This window comes from Tursiops truncatus, chromosome 16, assembly GCF_011762595.2.
Source record: "Tursiops truncatus isolate mTurTru1 chromosome 16, mTurTru1.mat.Y, whole genome shotgun sequence".
Taxonomy (NCBI): domain Eukaryota; kingdom Metazoa; phylum Chordata; class Mammalia; order Artiodactyla; family Delphinidae; genus Tursiops; species Tursiops truncatus.
Genome location: NC_047049.1, coordinates 16,765,375 through 16,782,966, shown reverse-complemented (window position 1 = coordinate 16,782,966; position 17,592 = coordinate 16,765,375). Strand labels below are relative to the sequence as shown.

Here is a 17,592-nt window from a genome sequence, read left to right as displayed (position 1 = left end):
TATCTGGGAATAGTTTCTTAGGAGGACTGAGTTTGAAGAAATTCACAAGATTTCCCTGTCCTTTTTAAGGAGGAGGTGGCTGCGGAGGAGGAGGTCTGTCTGGAATGTGTTGGCTCGTCTTGCTGTTTCCATTTTCCTTGTCTTTTGAGAAAGCCAGAATATAAATTTCTAGTCAAAGTTGCCCATCCTGTTGGCTGCACTTTATGAGTTATTGTTGCTGAATGATTGGGAGCTGTCCGTCAGCGGGGAAGGAACTGGCAGTTTACTTAAGAAATTGCATGTGTGACAAAGGCAGCTGCCCCAGTGTGGTGGTCCACGTGAATAGAGGGAGGGAAGGCAATTAGGGGGCTGTGTTGGGGCTTTTTACTTGTCAAACTGGAGCCTCATTGCTTTTGTTACCTCCATGTAAAGGGAAATGGCAGGGTTTTGTTTTGGTATTAAGGGCCTTCCTTAAAGCTTGCTGCCTGACACTTACACAGGAAGGCCAGATGAGTCCAGAAAGAGGGGCCACGGAGCAGTATTTTAAAAGAGAAGAGGAAGAAAATTAAGAAGCCTCACTTTTTTGTTATCTGGAAGCCCTTCCAGCCCTTGTGTTTTTTTGTGGAAGGGGGTATGGTGGGTGGGGCCCTGGCTCGAGGGTTATTAACTTGTCTGGTGTATTAACAGATTGCTTAAAGACCAACATCATGAAAACAGCCCTGTGGGTTTGCAGATAAACAGCTGGGCAGTCGAGTCGGTAAATTAAAAACATCTCCTGTACGTTAGGTGTCTCGCACCAGAAGAAACCGAATCTTTGCCACCAGTCTTGCTTCAAGCAAGACAGGGCCGGGATCCCATGTGGCAGTAGGGGTGTTTTCTTACCTGCATGCAGATCAGAGTTGTGTGTTTGCTTTTGAAGAGGGCGAAATGATTTAATTAACACTTGGGGTGGGAAAGGACCTGAAAGGTCTTCTGGGCGACTTCTGTCCTCTGCAACTTTCTTGTGTTGTTAACCCCCTCCTGGAGCAGACACCCTCCCACACTCCCCTCCTTCATGGAAAAGAGGACGATTTCAGGCCTGTGATGTCTGAGTCTCTCAACTCCAATTAAGTTAAACCCACACACATGTACCCGGCCCTGGAACCTAGGAGAGACCCCGGAAAAGTAAGTCGGGTTGGTGGGACTCAGGGATTGCCTTTTCTCTTTTCTCCTTTCTCCTTTCTCCTCCTCTCCTCTCTCCTCTCTCCCTCTCCCTCTCCCTCCCCCTCCCTCTCCCTCTGTCTCTCTCCCCCCGTCTCATTCTGGGGAAGCTCACAAAACTCACAATCAAAAAAGCGAGTCAGCCTTCAGACTACTGGAATGCCAGTGAACACAGGAAGCTTCCGTTCTTCTGCTTCCAGAGAGGTCAGTTGAAAATCTTTCAGGCACAGTCTTACTCTGGAAGGAAAAGAGGGGTGTGTACGCGTGGCTGGCAAGGCCCTACCAAGTGTCACTCCCGTGTCACTGTGACAGGAAAATACACTTTCCCCCTCCCTCCCCCTCTCCCATGGCAGCCCTCTCCCTAAGAAATTTGTTTTGAGGGATTTGACAATCTTGCAGATAAAGTGCCTGCCTACTGCATTCGGTTGATCATTTTCCCTCACGGCTGACCGTAATTTCTTAGCTACTCTTAGCGGTAGCTCTGTCCCTGCTGCCCAAGGTAACCGGTGAGGGAGGGGAAGTCTGCTTAGTGCCCTGAGCTGGCTGGGGAAGATGGGCCTTCCCCCTTCCTTCACGGATTTCCTAGTGGTACAGAGTAGAAACTAGGAGCAATTTCTTTTCATTAACTTTTAAAAATTTAATCTGCAACCAGTGAAACTAGATTATTTGGTTTCTTTTGTTTTATTTTGTTTTTGGTTTCTGAGGCATGTGTGTGGAAAGGGAAGAATCAACAAAATAACTGCAGGCATTGTGATCGTTCTGAGTACCCCAGGGCAGAAATTGGGAGCCATCTCCATCTTTTAAGATGCTTTTTTTCAGCTCTTTAAGTGAAAGGAATAAAGGGAGGGGAAGCTGGGAGGAAGAAGAAAAGTGAGAAAAGCAATAAGGGAGGAGAAAAAAAGCTGGCCCAGTCCCATCTTGAAGGTACAGAGAAAGTTTTTTTTGAGGTGGAGAGAAAGAAAACCAAAGCTATTATGTACCCTAGGGATACCATCTTAGTGGGAATGGAAGATTTGAGTGGGAAGGGAGGCACGGTGGCCTCTGGGCTCACTCTCTTCCACCAGTTGGGCAGTTGGCACCTCAATTTGAATTGCTGGGTGAGTAGTGAGGGGTGTGTGTGTGTGTGTGTGTGTGTGTGTGTGTGTGTGTGTGTATGTGTGTGTGTTCGTGTCCTTGCTTATGGTCTTGACCATTAAACCCTTGTGCTTTTTTTTTAAAAAAATTCAGACGGTGGGAAGGAAAAACAAGACAAGAATAAATGGTCATCTCAAGCTGTGCTCTTTCACTGTGTACTTTTCATAGTGGTTTTTGGGGGAGGGGGAAAGGGTTAAAGAAAAAAAAAAGATGGGGAGGAGAGAAAGCTTGACTTTCATCACAATCCTTACGGTTCTATAGCGATGCAGACCTGGCTCCCCAAGTGCAGGCGAGCTGGAATCTGGAAAAGGGCGGTGGGATTTGGGATTTCTTCTAACAAATAATTTTTTTCCACTTCACCCACCAGGGTGGGCTCCACTGGAAGAAAGAGAAGGAAGAATGACATGCCCTCGTAGAGGAGCATACTTTGGAAGCTTGAGACATTTTTGAGCTATAAGGCTTTTCCAGTAGCAGGGCTTATGTAAACCGTGTATTGTGGTTTCATATTTAATGCTAACTTTGTGTTGCTATGTCTTTGGTTGTATTTATTTTCAATCTCCAAATTTAGATGCTGCTGGCCTTTTAGGGCTCCAGTCTTGCTTGCGGTGTTTGTATTTTGTAAACTTAATATAAAATGTGTTTTGGAAACCTGAGCAAGAGACTGATGACAGCCTATTGTGCTGTTAATGATTAGGAAGAAGGCCCTTTTGCAATACCAATTTGGGGCTTAGAATACTTGATACTCTGTTCAACTCTCGGGTCAAATCCTTTGCCACGAGCTGTTAAGAGCATTCTCTTGAATTCGCAGGCGATTCCTTAATTGTCTTTATTATTGCTTTCGTTATTATTTTGTTGTTGTTAAATGGCCAAACGGAAACATTTGCAGTGGTCAGTCAGCTCTTAGATCCCATATTTGGGGGAAGAAGGAATGAAATATACTACACACTGTAAGAGTCCTTGTGTTTTCAGAATCATGAATTAAAATCCTACATGTCGTGTTGAACTATCAAGGTGGTAGATAGCTCTCTGGTTGAGCGTGAAGGAATGACAGATGTATGTCTTGGTTTTCCTTTCTGGTTCTGTGCAACTTTCTAGTTCAATGTACAATTGTGTAAACTGTCAAGAATTGTGGCGAAGAGAGTGCAGGCTGGCACTGCAAGTGTACAAATTGTGTTGCCACAAATTTCCCACCCAGCACAGCCTCCCGTTTCCAGATTCCTGAAAGGTTCCAGACCTTTGTTTACTCAAATTACTTGGGTTACTTCATAGCGGTCCTGCTGCTTTGGGGATGGGGAAACCTCCATTCTTTATGGCTTATGGGAAGGGAGTTCCTTTGAAAGGGTAAATTCCCGACTCTGATGATACAGATATTATGATCTTTGTATTGTCACAACAGGCTGCTGCCTCCGTGTTTTCTGGAAGCAACAGAGCCTGCAACCTTGTATTTTTAGGGAAACCTCCCCTTTGTGGTTTGGGGATGGTGGAGGCCTGGTTGAGCTATGTCATGGAATTCTTTCCTTCTGCAATATTTTGGAATGTGATGAAATCCTGACATGCCCTTCAGATTACATACTTCTGCACACATTCGAAGGCTTTTTTTTTTTTTTTTAAGTGAACTTTGCTTGGGTCATTCCCATGTTACCTTAAACTTTGGACAGCTGCACTCAGAGGGGGTAGCGGTGCTGTGTCCTCCTTACCACACTGAATTTCCGTGTCCTTTTACATGTATCGTTTATGGAGGCTATAGATGTCTGTTAAAGAATGCCCACGTTTGGGACACTAACGGGGCAAAATAGAGCAGAAGGATGCAGTTTTGCCTTTGCTTTCGTCTTCTCTTTAGTCTCTCTTTGCTGAATTCCTGCCAAATCCGAGGTTTGGCCATTTGTATCCGTGGGTCCCGTGAAAATGTCCATCCCTCCTCTCGGTTCACCTGTTTGTTACTAGAGAGAAATCTACCTGCTCTCTGAAGGAAACTTATCAGACTCATGTAACAGGCATGGTTTTCAAATACCGTCTAGATTGGAAAGTTAGGCACAGGGTGTTTAAGAAATACGAAAGACATTTTTATACAGCTGTTCATTATAAATAAATTAGAAAGGTGGTATCAGATTTTGTTCACTGCTTCTTTCTTGAAATCCCCAGGATGTAATAACCATTATGTACTTAAAACTTATTCTAAATCAAAATTGGTGATTTCCTTTCCATCTTATTTAGGAATCCCTAGATTTGGGGCTGTTGTGTTTGCGGGGGGAGATGGTCTGGAAATCATTATTTTTTAAAAGTTGTTTTAAATTTGAGCTTTTGGATTTCTTCATTTGGAATAGGTTAGTTTTATTCCTGGCTCTGTTTTGAAAATCGGCTCTCCTAGAAACAGCTGTACTCTCTTACCCAAGTCCCAAACATTCCCTGCAAACTCGGACACTTAACAAGATCGATTATGCTAGCGCTAATCATTTAATGCCCAAGTAGTAGAAAAATATCTTGCGGGAGGGTGGAGGTTGCCTTTCCTGGGGAATTACTTCAGGGTGGAGCGGCTGGTCCTCATTTCTGAGACCTGGTGGAGGATTAAGATGGTCAGAGGGCCCCCTTGTGCTGCCGTACCCCCCCCCCCCCCCCCCACCCCGGGATCCTGTGGCAGGCAGGAAGAAAACCCTGGGAACTCACTGGTCAGGGGCGAGCCTGGACTGGGCGGGCCAAGACTTAAGCTCGCAAGTGCTTTAAAGGTTAGTTGGGGGAAGCACGATGGGATGCCTTCTTTTTATTGGAAAATAAATGAGAATGAGTGGAAATGAATTATATTTAATGAACTTAACTGGAAGTAATTGTTCAAGAGCCTGTGGAAGCACAGCTCTGCTGGGTTGGGCCTTGGCTGCGACATTCACAAAGCCAGGCGGCCGGAGCACATCTTTATTTTCAAGGTTTCAATGTTTCCCTTCGTGCGTCCACTCCCCACCCTAACACCTCCAGCCCCCCCCCCCCCCCCCTTTTGGGAGATTGAGAAAAGGTCGTTAAGAAATGCTGAATTTGGCCCCTTAGACCTTTTATGCTTGGCAATCTGTTTGGTGTGTTACCCGCCGGGTTGTTATATTATAGAAGGGGCAAAACAAACAAATAGACAAAGAAAAAAAAAAACCCAAAAACGTCCCGAAAAAGGCCAAGAGCTTAGGATGGTTTGTGTTAGTTCTATGTATATGCATGTGTGTATGAGAATGTGGATGAAAATTGGCTGCACGTTTATTCTCTCCCTGCCTGCCCTGTTCAGTCATTTCCCTGCACGAGGAATTTTAATGCCTGTGTGAGTACAGGAGGAACTGTGAGTCGGCAGAATTTCATAGACGGCTGGGAGAATCTTCTCTCTCCCTCTTCTTGCTGTCTAAATGGATTTGATTCCAGAGAAAGAAGGGTTGCGGCGGGGAGGGAGAAGAAGTCAGCCATCGATAATTCACAAAACAAATAAGCAGCACCCTGAGTGGCAGGCTCTGGTGGTTGCAGAAGCTATAACTCTGCAGCCTTACGCGCACAGGATTCAGGCCAGGTGATGCAGGCTGGGTGATGCAGGCCAGGTGATGCAGGCTGGGTGATGCAGGGTGATACAGGCTATAGTTGCAGAATGGGTGTTTCTTTTTTGCATCTCATAGGTAGACCTCCTTTCTCTTAACCACCTCATTTCTTCAAGCAAAACTTTCTCGGTGTTATTTATTATTTCCAACAGGCAGTGCTGTAGCCATCAGTAGAAGTCTTGCCCAGGGAAACAGTGCCCCCTTAGCTGGGGGCAGGGCCTTAAAGTGGAGCAGTGCCCAACCATGAACAGCCCCTGCACTAGGTGGGTCCTCGCTGGCTGGGCTTCGGACAGCTGTGAGGGGAGAGGGGCAGAGTAAAGGGTGGAGAGCAGCCCTTCAGGCCGTGGTGGATGTCCGCCTGCCACCCTTCCCCTCTGTGCAGGATACAGTAGCGAGATGCTCAGCAGATAAGTGAGGCTGTGCGCACCGGCCTGGATACAGGCTCCTCCCTGACGTCATCATCCCAGTAACGGAAGTGGCTGCTCCTTTGTTGATGCAGTCAGTGGGTTGTTTAGGCAGGAAGGTTACCGTCGCTGACCCTTCCACTCTGGTTCATAGCCCAAAAAAATAGGACTAGTTGAGTCAACAAGGGGTCGTTGATGAGGAAGAAACAGCCTCTCCTCATCCCAGCCCCTCCTTCTCATCTGCGCTCCATGACTCCAGTGACTAGCAGCGTCTATGAACGTTTCGCTAGTCGCCATTGACCTTGGTGCAGCCGTAGTAAGTGGCATCTGGAAAAAAGTGCGTAGAGATGAGCCATAAACCCATTTTTCAGTGTAAACCTCGAGTGAACAGTGTCCCTTCCTGATGCTGATTTCAGACCCTGGGAGGGCCGGTCATCTGAGACTCTGGAGACCCTTCATATCCACCCTGGGGAGGGGAGAAGGCTGACAAATGCTCCTCTGTGCTGCTTTTGTTTTATTGTGCTGGCCCCGTAAAGGCGCTTTCTGGCCCCATTTTTCTTCTTCAGAAAGGGAGAGCCATAGGGGAGTATTGAAGAGGAGGGCCGGCCACCCGAGAGGCCAGGGCTAGCAATGGCTCTATTTGTTTTCAACGTCTGTTGATTAATAGGTTGCGGGGTGAATGGCGAGCTTTCATTCCCTTTGGTTCCCCACAGTTAGAGAAGGTGGAGGGGTTGGGGTGAGAGGAGGGCCGGCAGGGGGATCTAGAAGGGCCTGAATCACTCTTTCACTCGCCGGGTTCCCGATCGAGAGCAACATTTGGCGGACGGGTGTGTGGGCGCTCGGCGATGAGGGTGGCACGGCCAGAACACTGGACTTAAGGGTTCTCGAGGGGTCAAAGGTCAGCCACAGGGGGTGCCCCCTCCCCACTCCTCCCACTGCAGTAGGATGAATACTTTGGGTGGAAAGCCTTTGTGTGCTTTGAGGGCTGTTAAAGGACCTTTTCTTTCTGATTTCACTATTCAGTGCTCAAAACCCATAGGGCTTGATGAGCAGAACCGGGGAGAAATGAGTAACAGCCATTCCTCCAGGTAGAAAACATAAAGCCTCAATAATTTAAAGTCAGATGAGGATTTTGGTTCCTTTTAAATAGATGGTGTTTCCTTCATTTAATAAGTTCGGGCTTTTAGCGGACTTTTTCTTTGCTGCCAGAACTGACCACGTCTATCACCAGAATCCTGCTGGGCCCTGATATCGCTTGTGTCTGTATTCGAGAAGCAGAAACATGCCACTAACTGTTCTACACCCCTCCCTCCATAATCCGCCACATGGTGTAAAAATCCCTGCTAAAGATGCCTCGTGCTCCATAGCAGGGGTGTGCCTGGCTGAGGCGGGGAGCCCTGAGCTACTCCTAATTGGGGGATGGCAGGAGCACTGTGTGCTGAACTGGTCTAGGTTCCAGAGACTGGCAGGTGGGGAGTACGGGGGACAGATCCCCTTATGAGGCCTGAAGCATCTATGTCCAGCTGGGAAGGCTGGCCCAGGCTGGGCTTCCTGGGTGCAGCTCACTACCCCACCCGGCAGCGAACCCCGTCCCAGGGCTCGTCTCCGCAGACACAGCAGCAGGAGGTAGAGTCGGACAGGTGAGCTCGCAAAGCCTGTGACCTGGGACAGGTTTCCTCACCTGCTGGGTGAGGAAATGCAACTACTTCATAGGTTTCTTTGTGAGGACTGAATAAAGTCTGTCCCACTCAACACAGGCTCCGTTAGATTGGCAGCTGTGAGCTGCGCTGGTGTGAGCCAGAGGGGTCTCGGTCAGAGGACTGTCTAGGCAAGGGGTCCTGAGTGGCGCTCTGGGTGCGTTTCAGGCGCCGGTAGTGCTGGTGTGTATGGGCGACTATGGCCTAACTCCCTGACCTTGTGTGGAATATTTTAGGAATGTTCGCTGTTTTTTGTGGCTCAGAGATTCCCAGTGCTCGTCATATTCTTTCAGGCTTAACTGGCAGCAGCTTAAGCTCTCCATGCAGCCTCCCATGATTGCCACTCTCACAACCTTGAACTTTAGTTAGCTGTCCCTGGAGGTAATGATTTCGCACCCCTGGGTAGTTTTGAAGACGTATTTAATATTTAGATAAAGCGCTTGCCTAAGAGGCACCTAGTTTGATGTTACAGTTGTTTGCCTTGAACGCTGGACTCCGTAGAAAGATAAAAGAGGGAGGAGATACATATTTCAGCCTGTTTACCCCACCGACACTCCCAGCAGACATTGTAGCTTTAATTTAGATTCCTGGATGCATTTCTGGAAGGTTTTCCATGTCCCTCACAAAAGGTACTTTTCACATCTGAATTTTCTTAGGTTTGTACAGTTTTGAACACAATCCTTAAAGACCTCTTTAAAGAAGTGGGAGCTGTTCGTAGCGAAGGGGAAAGTCTAAGGGACATTTCCTATTTGGATGGTGGTTCCGCGTTTCGTTTATATCAGCTCCTACTTCGAGGCCCTCCCCCTGATTCTGGAAGGACCTTGGTTGTCATCGGCTATTCTCGTTTAACCTTCAACTCTTCTGTGGCAGTGTTATTTATTAGCATAATAAAGTGATGGCTTTTCTCAAAAGACATAATAAAATATATTTATGGACCAAACATGGCATTTTTAAGCAGGGCGTGCACCTGAGGGAGGGTGGCTGCAGGACGTCCGTGTACTCTTGCCCCGCCGTGCACATCTTTGCCTTTGCAGTAAGGAGTGCGGTCTGCGACTGCGTTGCCCCCTGTGACTTTAATGACAAGAGACCGGAGGGGTAGCAGACGTCACCTTCACTGGTCCCTCGTTGTTAGTATTCATTGGACTGTAGTTTTCAAAGCTTCTTTGCACGGCATGTGTGGACGTGCCAGGCACTGTGCTAATACGCACTTTACAGGCATGATCTCTTTTAATTTTCACAACAACCCTGTTCGGTAGACACAGTTCTCATCCGGAGTTTACACAGAAACGAAGGCCTGTGAGAGGTTACACAGCTGGATGGAAGTAGGATTTAAACCCGAGTCTTCCTGGAATTCTCAGACTTCACTCTTGGTCACCGTGTGCAAGCCAGTGGACTCTAAAACCATTTTTTAAAGACGCTGTTGTAATAAGGTATTGGACCGAATGGTTTCTGAAGTGCTCTCTGCCTCCCCGGCTCTACTCTGTGATTCTGAGTAGATGCCATTTAAGAGCAGCGACGTTTACTGAAATTAATCTGTGAGGCTGGCTCTGTCTGTCCTTCTCTTCTTCTGATGCTTACTGTTGCAGTTTGGTGGTTCTTATGCAGTTTGTGAGAGTGTGCTCCCTACTCCCACAGGCTGGGCATTACAGGGGACACAAAGGTCTGCAACACATCGTCTTTGTCCCTCAGGGACTTAGCTATGGTAGCACCGAGAAAGGTTATTGCGACCCCAGCAGTGGACATAATATGGTGCAGACAGAAAGGACTGTGGGGATCTGAGGCTGGAGAGACACGGGCATTTTCTAGAAGGACGTCCTCCCATCATACAAGCAGTCCAGGTACAGGCAGGTTCAGTGAGAGTGGCAATTAGACCCTGGTTTCTACACGTATGACTGCATCTCCCTGCACTTGCTTAGGAACCAGCCAGCCCGGAGAGCCGTGTGATTGTATTGTTTCTAGGGACTTGCCTGTCATGCAGTCACATCAGAAGAGTTCCATGTCCCAGTGGGACCTGCATCCCCCCATCCCAAAGCCAGGCAGCAGTTAAAACTTCAGATCCCTTCACCCTCCTCTGACCACCCCTCCCCATGCTACAGAGTTCTGACTGAACCGGAAGAGACTAATTGGCTAGTAGGCTGAGATGTGCAAAATGATATGAGAGTGATGGCAGCCAGAACAGGTGTCCGACTTTTGTTAGAATCCCCTTTATATGTGTATCTAACAGGAAGAGGGAGCATTTTTCTCACATACGTGTGAACTTCACTGTTGCCCAAATGCTATCTTCGTCCTTCAGTGGACAGGTAGAGAAAGAGGGTCTCCCCAGCGTTTCCTGCTTGGAAGACAGCCATGGGATATGCACTTCTGAACCGCAGACAGAACCGTGCCATCGGGCAGCTTCTCCCGAACAACAAAAATCACAATAATAATAAGCCACCATTCCTGCGCTTACCACGTGGCAGGCTTTGTACTAAGCCCTTTCCATGGATTCTGTCAGAACTAGGACACACTTCATGATTAGGACTCAAGTCCCTTAACGTTTGTGCTTGTCTGTGATCTCGTGGTTCTCTGGTCTAGGGGTCATGGCTAAACAGAAGAGACACCTGTGGTACTCCATGGGCAGACCCAAGATGCCTGGGTCCTGAGCCCAGACCTACCGAATCAGGTCCCTCCTGCGAGATTTCTTAGTATCAGGGATCCAAGTTTGTGGTAAGCATCCTGAGAGATGCTTGACTCGAGCAGAGCTGGGGAATGCAAGTCTCACTGCCCTTTTCCCATCACAGGTTTATACACTTGCTTTCTTCCACTGCTTGTGGGGGCCTCGTTCCCTGGAAGTCCTTCAGACTCCTAAGTGACGATCTTCCCTCCCTTGGGCTATCTGTGGTTCTTCCCACGGATCCCACAGTTTCTCCACACTTATTTTAAACTGTCTGGGACTGGTCTGCTTTCTTTTCTTTTTTTAAAATAAATGTATTTATTTATTTCTGGCTGCGTTGGGTCTTTGTTATTGCACGCGGGCTTTCTCTAGTTGCGGCGAGCGGGGACCACTCTTTGTTGCGGTTCATGGCTTCTCACTGCGGTGGCTTCTTGTTGCAGAGCACGGGCTCTAGGCGCGCGGGCTTCAGTAGTCGCAACTCGCGGGCTCTAGAACGCAGGCTCAGTAGTTGTGGCACACAGGCTTAGTTGCTCCGCGGCATGTGGGATCTTCCTGGACCAGGGCTCGAACCCATGTCCCCTGCATTGGCAGGTGGATTCTTTTTTTTTAACTTATTTATTTTATTTTTGGCTGCATTGGGTCTTCGTTACAGTGCACGGGCTTCTCACTGCGGTGGCTTCTCTTATTGCGGAGCGCAGGTTCTAGGCTGGCGGGCTTCAGTAGTTGTGGCTCGTGGGCTCTAGAGTGCAGGCTCAGTAGTTGTGGCGCACGGGCTTAGTTGTTCCATGGCATGTGGGATCTTCCCAGACCAGGGCTCGAACCCATGTCCCCTGCATTGGCAGGCAGATTCTTAACCACTGCACCACCAGGGAAGCCCTGGTCTGCTTTCTTTCATTTCAGCGGGTGTGTGTCTTTCCAACCAGGTAGAAAACTTCTAGAAGGCAGCAACTATCATTTTCCTTTCCTCCTAATGGTCTCCACTCCATCTGGTAGGTTTCGTCTCTTGCTCTTTTCCCTCTCCACCCTAGCACACAGTGAGAGCTTATTTGTTGGTTATTTTTCAAGTTGTCCGAAACAGAAATGGTTCCTAAAAGACTCCTCAGTGCATGGCCAGGAGATGCTGGCACTGGCCTTGGAGTGGCTGCCCTTCAGTCAGCTGACTTGGGCCATGTCCAGACCTTCATAGCTGCTGACGAAGGAAGTGGTACTGGGTGCATTTAATTTCGATGTTGTGATTGCAAAATGATAGCTCACGATACGAGTCTCCCATGAGCCACTAGCTACCGTCTTTCTCTGAAAGTGTCCAGTTGTTTATAGAAATCATTAAACCCGGCTGTTGGGCGTGTTGGCTTCTTTTTCTGTGTTTTTTTCCAGGAGCATTTAGGAAAGCCATATTTTTCTTTCCAAACATACCCATGAAAAAGTTAGAAGCGCCTTTTAAAATGTCCTCCCCACAATTAACTGTGGTAAGAAATACTCTTACTATATCACGCCCCTTCTTTCTTCACCCATTAAAAAAAAAAAAGGACAAGAAGGAAAACATAGAGAACTAACTGCTTGGTGGTCCCTGAACTCAAGAGGCGCTAGTGGGCAGCACTTGAACCTTCCTTCTTTTCTTTTAATGCAATTCCTTTTCCTTGATGTTAATGCAAGTTGTGCCTTCCTAAAAGTAATAAAAGGAAATGAAGACACGTTCTAAAATGAAACTTGACTCTAATCCATTCATCATCTAATACTAGCCTCTTTATCTTTGCTGGTACCTAATCTGGTTAAATGTCCCTGTTGTAGGATTTTAGTGAAAATCCTCTATTGGGAATAGGGTTTTTTGCAATTGGATTACTCTCGGTAAATGGCCCAGTAGTTCGCTTGTTTCAGCTTAAGTTTTTCTTTGTGATCTTGCTGGGCTGAGTTATAGCGTCTCATAGTGGGCTGGGGAGGGGGTGGTGGAGACTGGGGTGGGGGAAGGAACATAAGATAATTTGGGAAGGTCTGGTCATTGCAACTAGGAAAATCTTTAAAATGGTTTTCTTTTTATTTTTGTCTCCTTCTCTCCACCTAGCAACTCTTCCCAGACGTTAAAACGCCTTGTCCTTTTTTTCTAGAGCTGCCCATTTCTAAAATGCGTACATACCTTTTATTAGCCCAATTCGTCATCATCCAGTTAATCTGTTAGCACTCCCCGCGACTTCCTAATGAGATTCCTGATGAACCCGGGCTGTTGTATGGGCATAAAGTATGCAGGTGCTCGCCTGGCAGTGTAGAGCTTTCTGGTAAAGTTCACACTCCCAACCAGACCACGAGTGAGGCTTTCCATCCTGTCCTGGCTGTCTGGAAAGGATTGTAGTTTGCCCACTGGTTCTAAGGGGCCAGGAGGGGTTCAGAGCCTGGGGTGGTGGGATTAGGGCCCTGCCAGGTTTCTTGTAACCAAAGGTTTCCCTAGCCGGTCCCCTGTGAAGCCTGCCTGCCTCCTGAAGGTCGCCCCCCGTGGGCCCTGGGGTACGAGATTCCCCGCCACCTGCAGGAACACAGTAGGAAGCCAGGCCCAGGGGGGAGGTAAAGACTGAGGCGCACCTACCCAGAGAGCGGAATCACAGCTGTCTGGTATTTTAGTATGTGGACCAGGGCGGTGGGCGGAGTTGACTGCATCTTACAAAGTCCAGGTGTGGGAGGGTGTGGGGAGCGGTCAGGGCATCCTGAGGGTCGGGAGTCCTGGGCTGTCGGAACTGGCGTGACGGTGTCCTTCTCTGTTCTTTCCCTCCCCACAGTCGAACAAAGTACCGGTTGTGCAGCACCCTCACCATGTCCACCCTCTCACGCCTCTTATCACATACAGCAATGAACACTTCACGCCGGGAAACCCGCCTCCACACTTACCAGCTGACGTAGACCCCAAAACAGGTAGGCCGAGTGCTTGGGTGCAAAGAGAGTGTGCTGGTCTCAGGGCCACCAGAGGACCCGCTGGGGAGGGACGTTGACTTGGGGACTGGCTGCAGTGGCGGTGGAGAGGCTCTGTTCCTCTCCCTTCAGGGAGGAAGCCCTTCAGGGAGGCCAGAGCCTGGTGAGGGAGTGGATCTCTCCTCCCCTTTGGAGGAGTCCACCTGCAGCGCTAAGGATCTCTTTAGAGCTCCGGGTACGCCTGCAGGGGCCGTGTGGGGGGCCTGGCTGTGAGTCACTCGGTGATTTTTAGGAGTGGCTTTTATAACTCCAAGAGCCTCAAACAGACTCGGAGGCAGTAGCAGTTTTGGAAGCATGTCATGGACTCCTCCTCAGCTCCTTGCAAGTGTAAGAGCCCCAACGGCGTGTTTCCCTGAAGCCCCATTTCCTTGGTGGCTAAGGGACTATAGTCACTTGACGATGACTTGGTACAGCCTCGAGGGACCACATCACTGGGTTCTGCATTCTGTTTGCTGATTTCTTTGAGGTCTTCCTCCCCCGAAATATCCTAGGTATTTATCATCAAGCCCGTTTTGCAGATGGGAAGACCCAAGTCCAACATGGTTTCCTCATTGCATCACGGAACAACCAATAGGGTCTCAGGCAGAAGATGCCACATTACTCCAGCTTTTATGCTTGTCCCTCCTTTCCATCCCATGTGCTTTTTCCCTAAAGAGGAGAGAGGGAGAAGGCGAGGTTACTTATAGCTCCCTGCAACAAGATATAAAACAAGGCGGGGTGGTCTTGGGAGAACAGCTAAGGCCAAGGGTGTATCTTTCTGGCTGGGCGATGCACTGGCTGGGGTTGGTTTCTCTTCCCAGCTAGCTAATTAGAAGGATGGATTCAGAATGGCTATTCCCATGTCACTTTGTCGGAGGGAATTGTTCGGTGTTGAGCTGAGGTAGACTGCCTGTTCAGGCCGCCTTGGCTGCCCCTGAATGAAGCCACACATGAGCTGGCTCTCACCAGCTCTGAGCCCCCTTTGTGCTCGTGGGGGACCCAGCCTGGTGCTTGGCTGGCTGGAGGAGGCTGCCAGCCGGCCCCAGGCTCCGCGAGTGAATGGCAGCTTCAACGTCTCATTTAAATAATGGTAGTACAGGGAATAGCTTTTAAATGGTTATCGTAAAGCATATGATTAACGTCTGCGGACTGTTTACTTTTCCTCTGCGAATGTTCTTTCAAGTGTGCGAATGGCTTGGTGTAGGGTCCAAGCCCAGCTAATCTGTTTGGTTTTTGTAATAGAGAGAAAGCAATGTCTGCATGAAAATGTCACCCAGGGAGGCTTAATTTACAGATTAAAAGCTTCCTGAAAGAATTTTTTAAAAAATGAAATAGTTTTCATCCGCGAACACGCAGCTCATGCCCTTCGATACTGTTTTAATTCTGAGGAATTGTTCGTTTTGCTTCCCACGTGAGCTGCGTGGATCTGCTCCTCTGGGTCCAAATTGCTCCCAGCCCTCTTGATTTCTAAGGATTGATTGCAGGATGTGTTCCTGTGGAATTAATAAGTGTGCGGTGGCACAGGCCTTCAGAACTCACTCCTCAGCCCCCGTGGTCCAGCAGTACCCAGTCAGCGGATGGGTTAACTCACACAGGCAACTTGGTCCTCTAGAAAACCAGGCTCTAGAACTGAGTGGACCAGGCCTCCAACATCTCCTGGTCTGTTCAGTTCAGATTCTGCCTTGGATAAGATGCCAAGGCATTGTGTGAGTGTCTCCTACAGCTCATCTTCAAAGTGGAGTTGGACACATTTAAACAGAATTAACTTTTTTGAAAGAAGGCACGGGTAACTTTTCAAAAGCCATAACTCAAAAAGTATATTAGAAACCAGAGGAGTAACTCATGTAGGTAAGTCATTAGAATTAAAAGGAAGGAGGGAAGGGACAAGTTGTGAGGACAAAGGGATTTAATATTACTTGATCCCCTACTATGTGCCAACCCTTTTAGATTTTTTTTTTTTTTTTTTTTTTTTTTGCGGTATGCGGGCCCCTCACTGTTGTGGCCTCTCCCGTTGCGGAGCACAGGCTCCGGATGCGCAGGCTCAGCAGCCATGGCTCACGGGCCCAGCCGCTCCGCGGCATGTGGGATCTTCCCGGACCGGGGCACGAACCCATGTCCCCTGCATCGGCAGGTGGACTCTCAACCACTGCGCCACCAGGGAAGCCCTCTTTTTTTTTTTTTTCAATTCAAATAATCATACCAATCACATAAGGCAGAAATACCCAAGCTGGCATTTTCTGAGTTTGTCTGCGTTTAGCCAGTGTAGGATCCATCTAGAGTGAGATAAACTTTTCAAGCTGCGGCAGAGGGATAATGAGATGAAACTTACCCACAAGTTCTTAGGATCAGAATTGTGAAAAGAACCTCATGCTAGGATTACAGAGGCAATGTCTCCCTTTATCCTTTACCTGTTCCCATCACCTGACAGTTTCTCTTTCCTTCTCTCCCTCTCTTGTACCTAAAATTCTGCTTCTTCTCTCAGGAATCCCACGGCCTCCGCACCCTCCAGATATATCTCCGTATTACCCGCTATCGCCCGGCGCTGTAGGACAAATCCCCCATCCGCTAGGATGGTTAGTACCACAGTAAGGAGTTCCATTTTTTAATTTCCTTTTTTGTTTCTCACATGGGCACATGCTTATTATTTATTCTGTGCATGTATGTTTGTGTTCGCAGAAGACAGAGTTGGGGAGGGAGGGCAGTGGGTGGGAGGTCATGGGGAAGTTGCTTGCTGAAGTGCCCTGTGGAAAGGCAGGCAAGTCAGTAGCCATTCAGGTGGATGATGTGAGAAAAAGGCTGTTGATACTTGGCGCTCTGAACCCATGGTCCCCAAAGGCCCTAGGTTCTTCTCTGTGAACAAAGGTACCCTTAAGGTGCTTTGGGAATTGCAGAAGACTCCGAGGGCTTCTCCCCTGTGAAGCTGATCATGGCTCTTCTGCTGGTGGCAGCTCAAACTGGAGTCCTGTCATTGGATTGAGGCAGCAGTGGAGTGGGTACAGGCACAGCCTAGTTTTGAAATCTGGGGGTGGGGGTGGGGGGTTATAACTCCACCCCCCATCCCAACCATCACTCCCAAGATTGACAACCACAGTGGAAATTTGTGTCTATTGAGAAGCTCCATGTTATTCAACCAGCATCTCTCTGAGAGTCTTTGCATGTGGAGTGCTTCATCTAATTTTGAGGGGAGCGGGCGGGGCAGCTGGAATCCTCACTCCAGCATGTGGGGCCTTCCTGTCAACCCTAGGTCCTGGCAGCGCCCAGATCATCAAACTGCCTTTTACAATTTGTCTTCCTGTCGCCCGGGCTTGCTTTTATAGACCCGCTAACCTTGCTTAGTTAACTTTAAAAAATGTGTGTTTTAAAAATCACGGTAGAAAGGCCTTTAATGTCGTAAGAATTCTGTGTGTGTGTGTTTGTATGCATGTGTGTAATACGTGTTTTATGGTGATGCGCTTTTGTATATATACTTCTCCACGTTTATCGGTGATCTCTACTCTTTAAAAAACACAGGACAATTTGTTGAATCTTAACAGGAGTAATTCCTGGTAAAACTCTCAAGTTTGGGTCTTGGGGAAGACATACTTTTATAGCCTTAAAGAAGATACAGTTTTGGAGGGGTTCACCTCCTCTCCCCCAGTTCTACCCTGATTTCTCTAGCTGAGCGTATTCTACACTTTAAAAACAAACAAACAACAAAAAAACCCATCTTGTATTACGCAGTAGCTGCACTAAATACCAGCCCTGGGCCGAGTTTCTGTTGAGTTTTTGCTCCTCGGTCTTGTTAGGGAGGGTGGACGTGGATGGGAATGTGTGTCCTATTTCTTCTTCAGTGGGTGGGACCATGCCTCCCAGAGTCCTCAGTCATCACTTGCCCCGTTCAGCTGATGGAGAGAGATTTGAAGGATAGATAAAAAGGAATAGCCAACTCAGACAACCCTCTGTCAGAAAAAGTTGTGTGTCTTTCATGAGGATGCTACTTTGCATGTTGCTGTATTTTTTAATTATTGTAATGAGGTGTGATTGTCTATTGG

General features: G+C 48.1%; 1 protein-coding gene across 34 annotated transcripts in view; it reads left to right on the top strand.

Annotated features, from left to right (window-relative positions):
- Positions 1 to 17,592, top strand: part of TCF7L2 (transcription factor 7 like 2) — a 196,685-nt gene that overhangs the window by 157,606 nt on the left and 21,487 nt on the right. For 28 of the 34 annotated variants that reach the window (XM_033841480.2, XM_033841485.2, XM_033841486.2 and 25 more), the window contains 2 exons: positions 13,393 to 13,525; positions 16,044 to 16,146. In XM_033841480.2, the coding sequence (XP_033697371.1) occupies positions 13,393 to 13,525; positions 16,044 to 16,146 (236 nt within the window). The remainder of the gene's footprint in view (positions 1 to 13,392; positions 13,526 to 16,043; positions 16,147 to 17,592) is intronic. The other 6 variants (XM_033841481.2, XM_033841484.2, XM_033841496.2 and 3 more) reach the window with 1 other exon arrangement.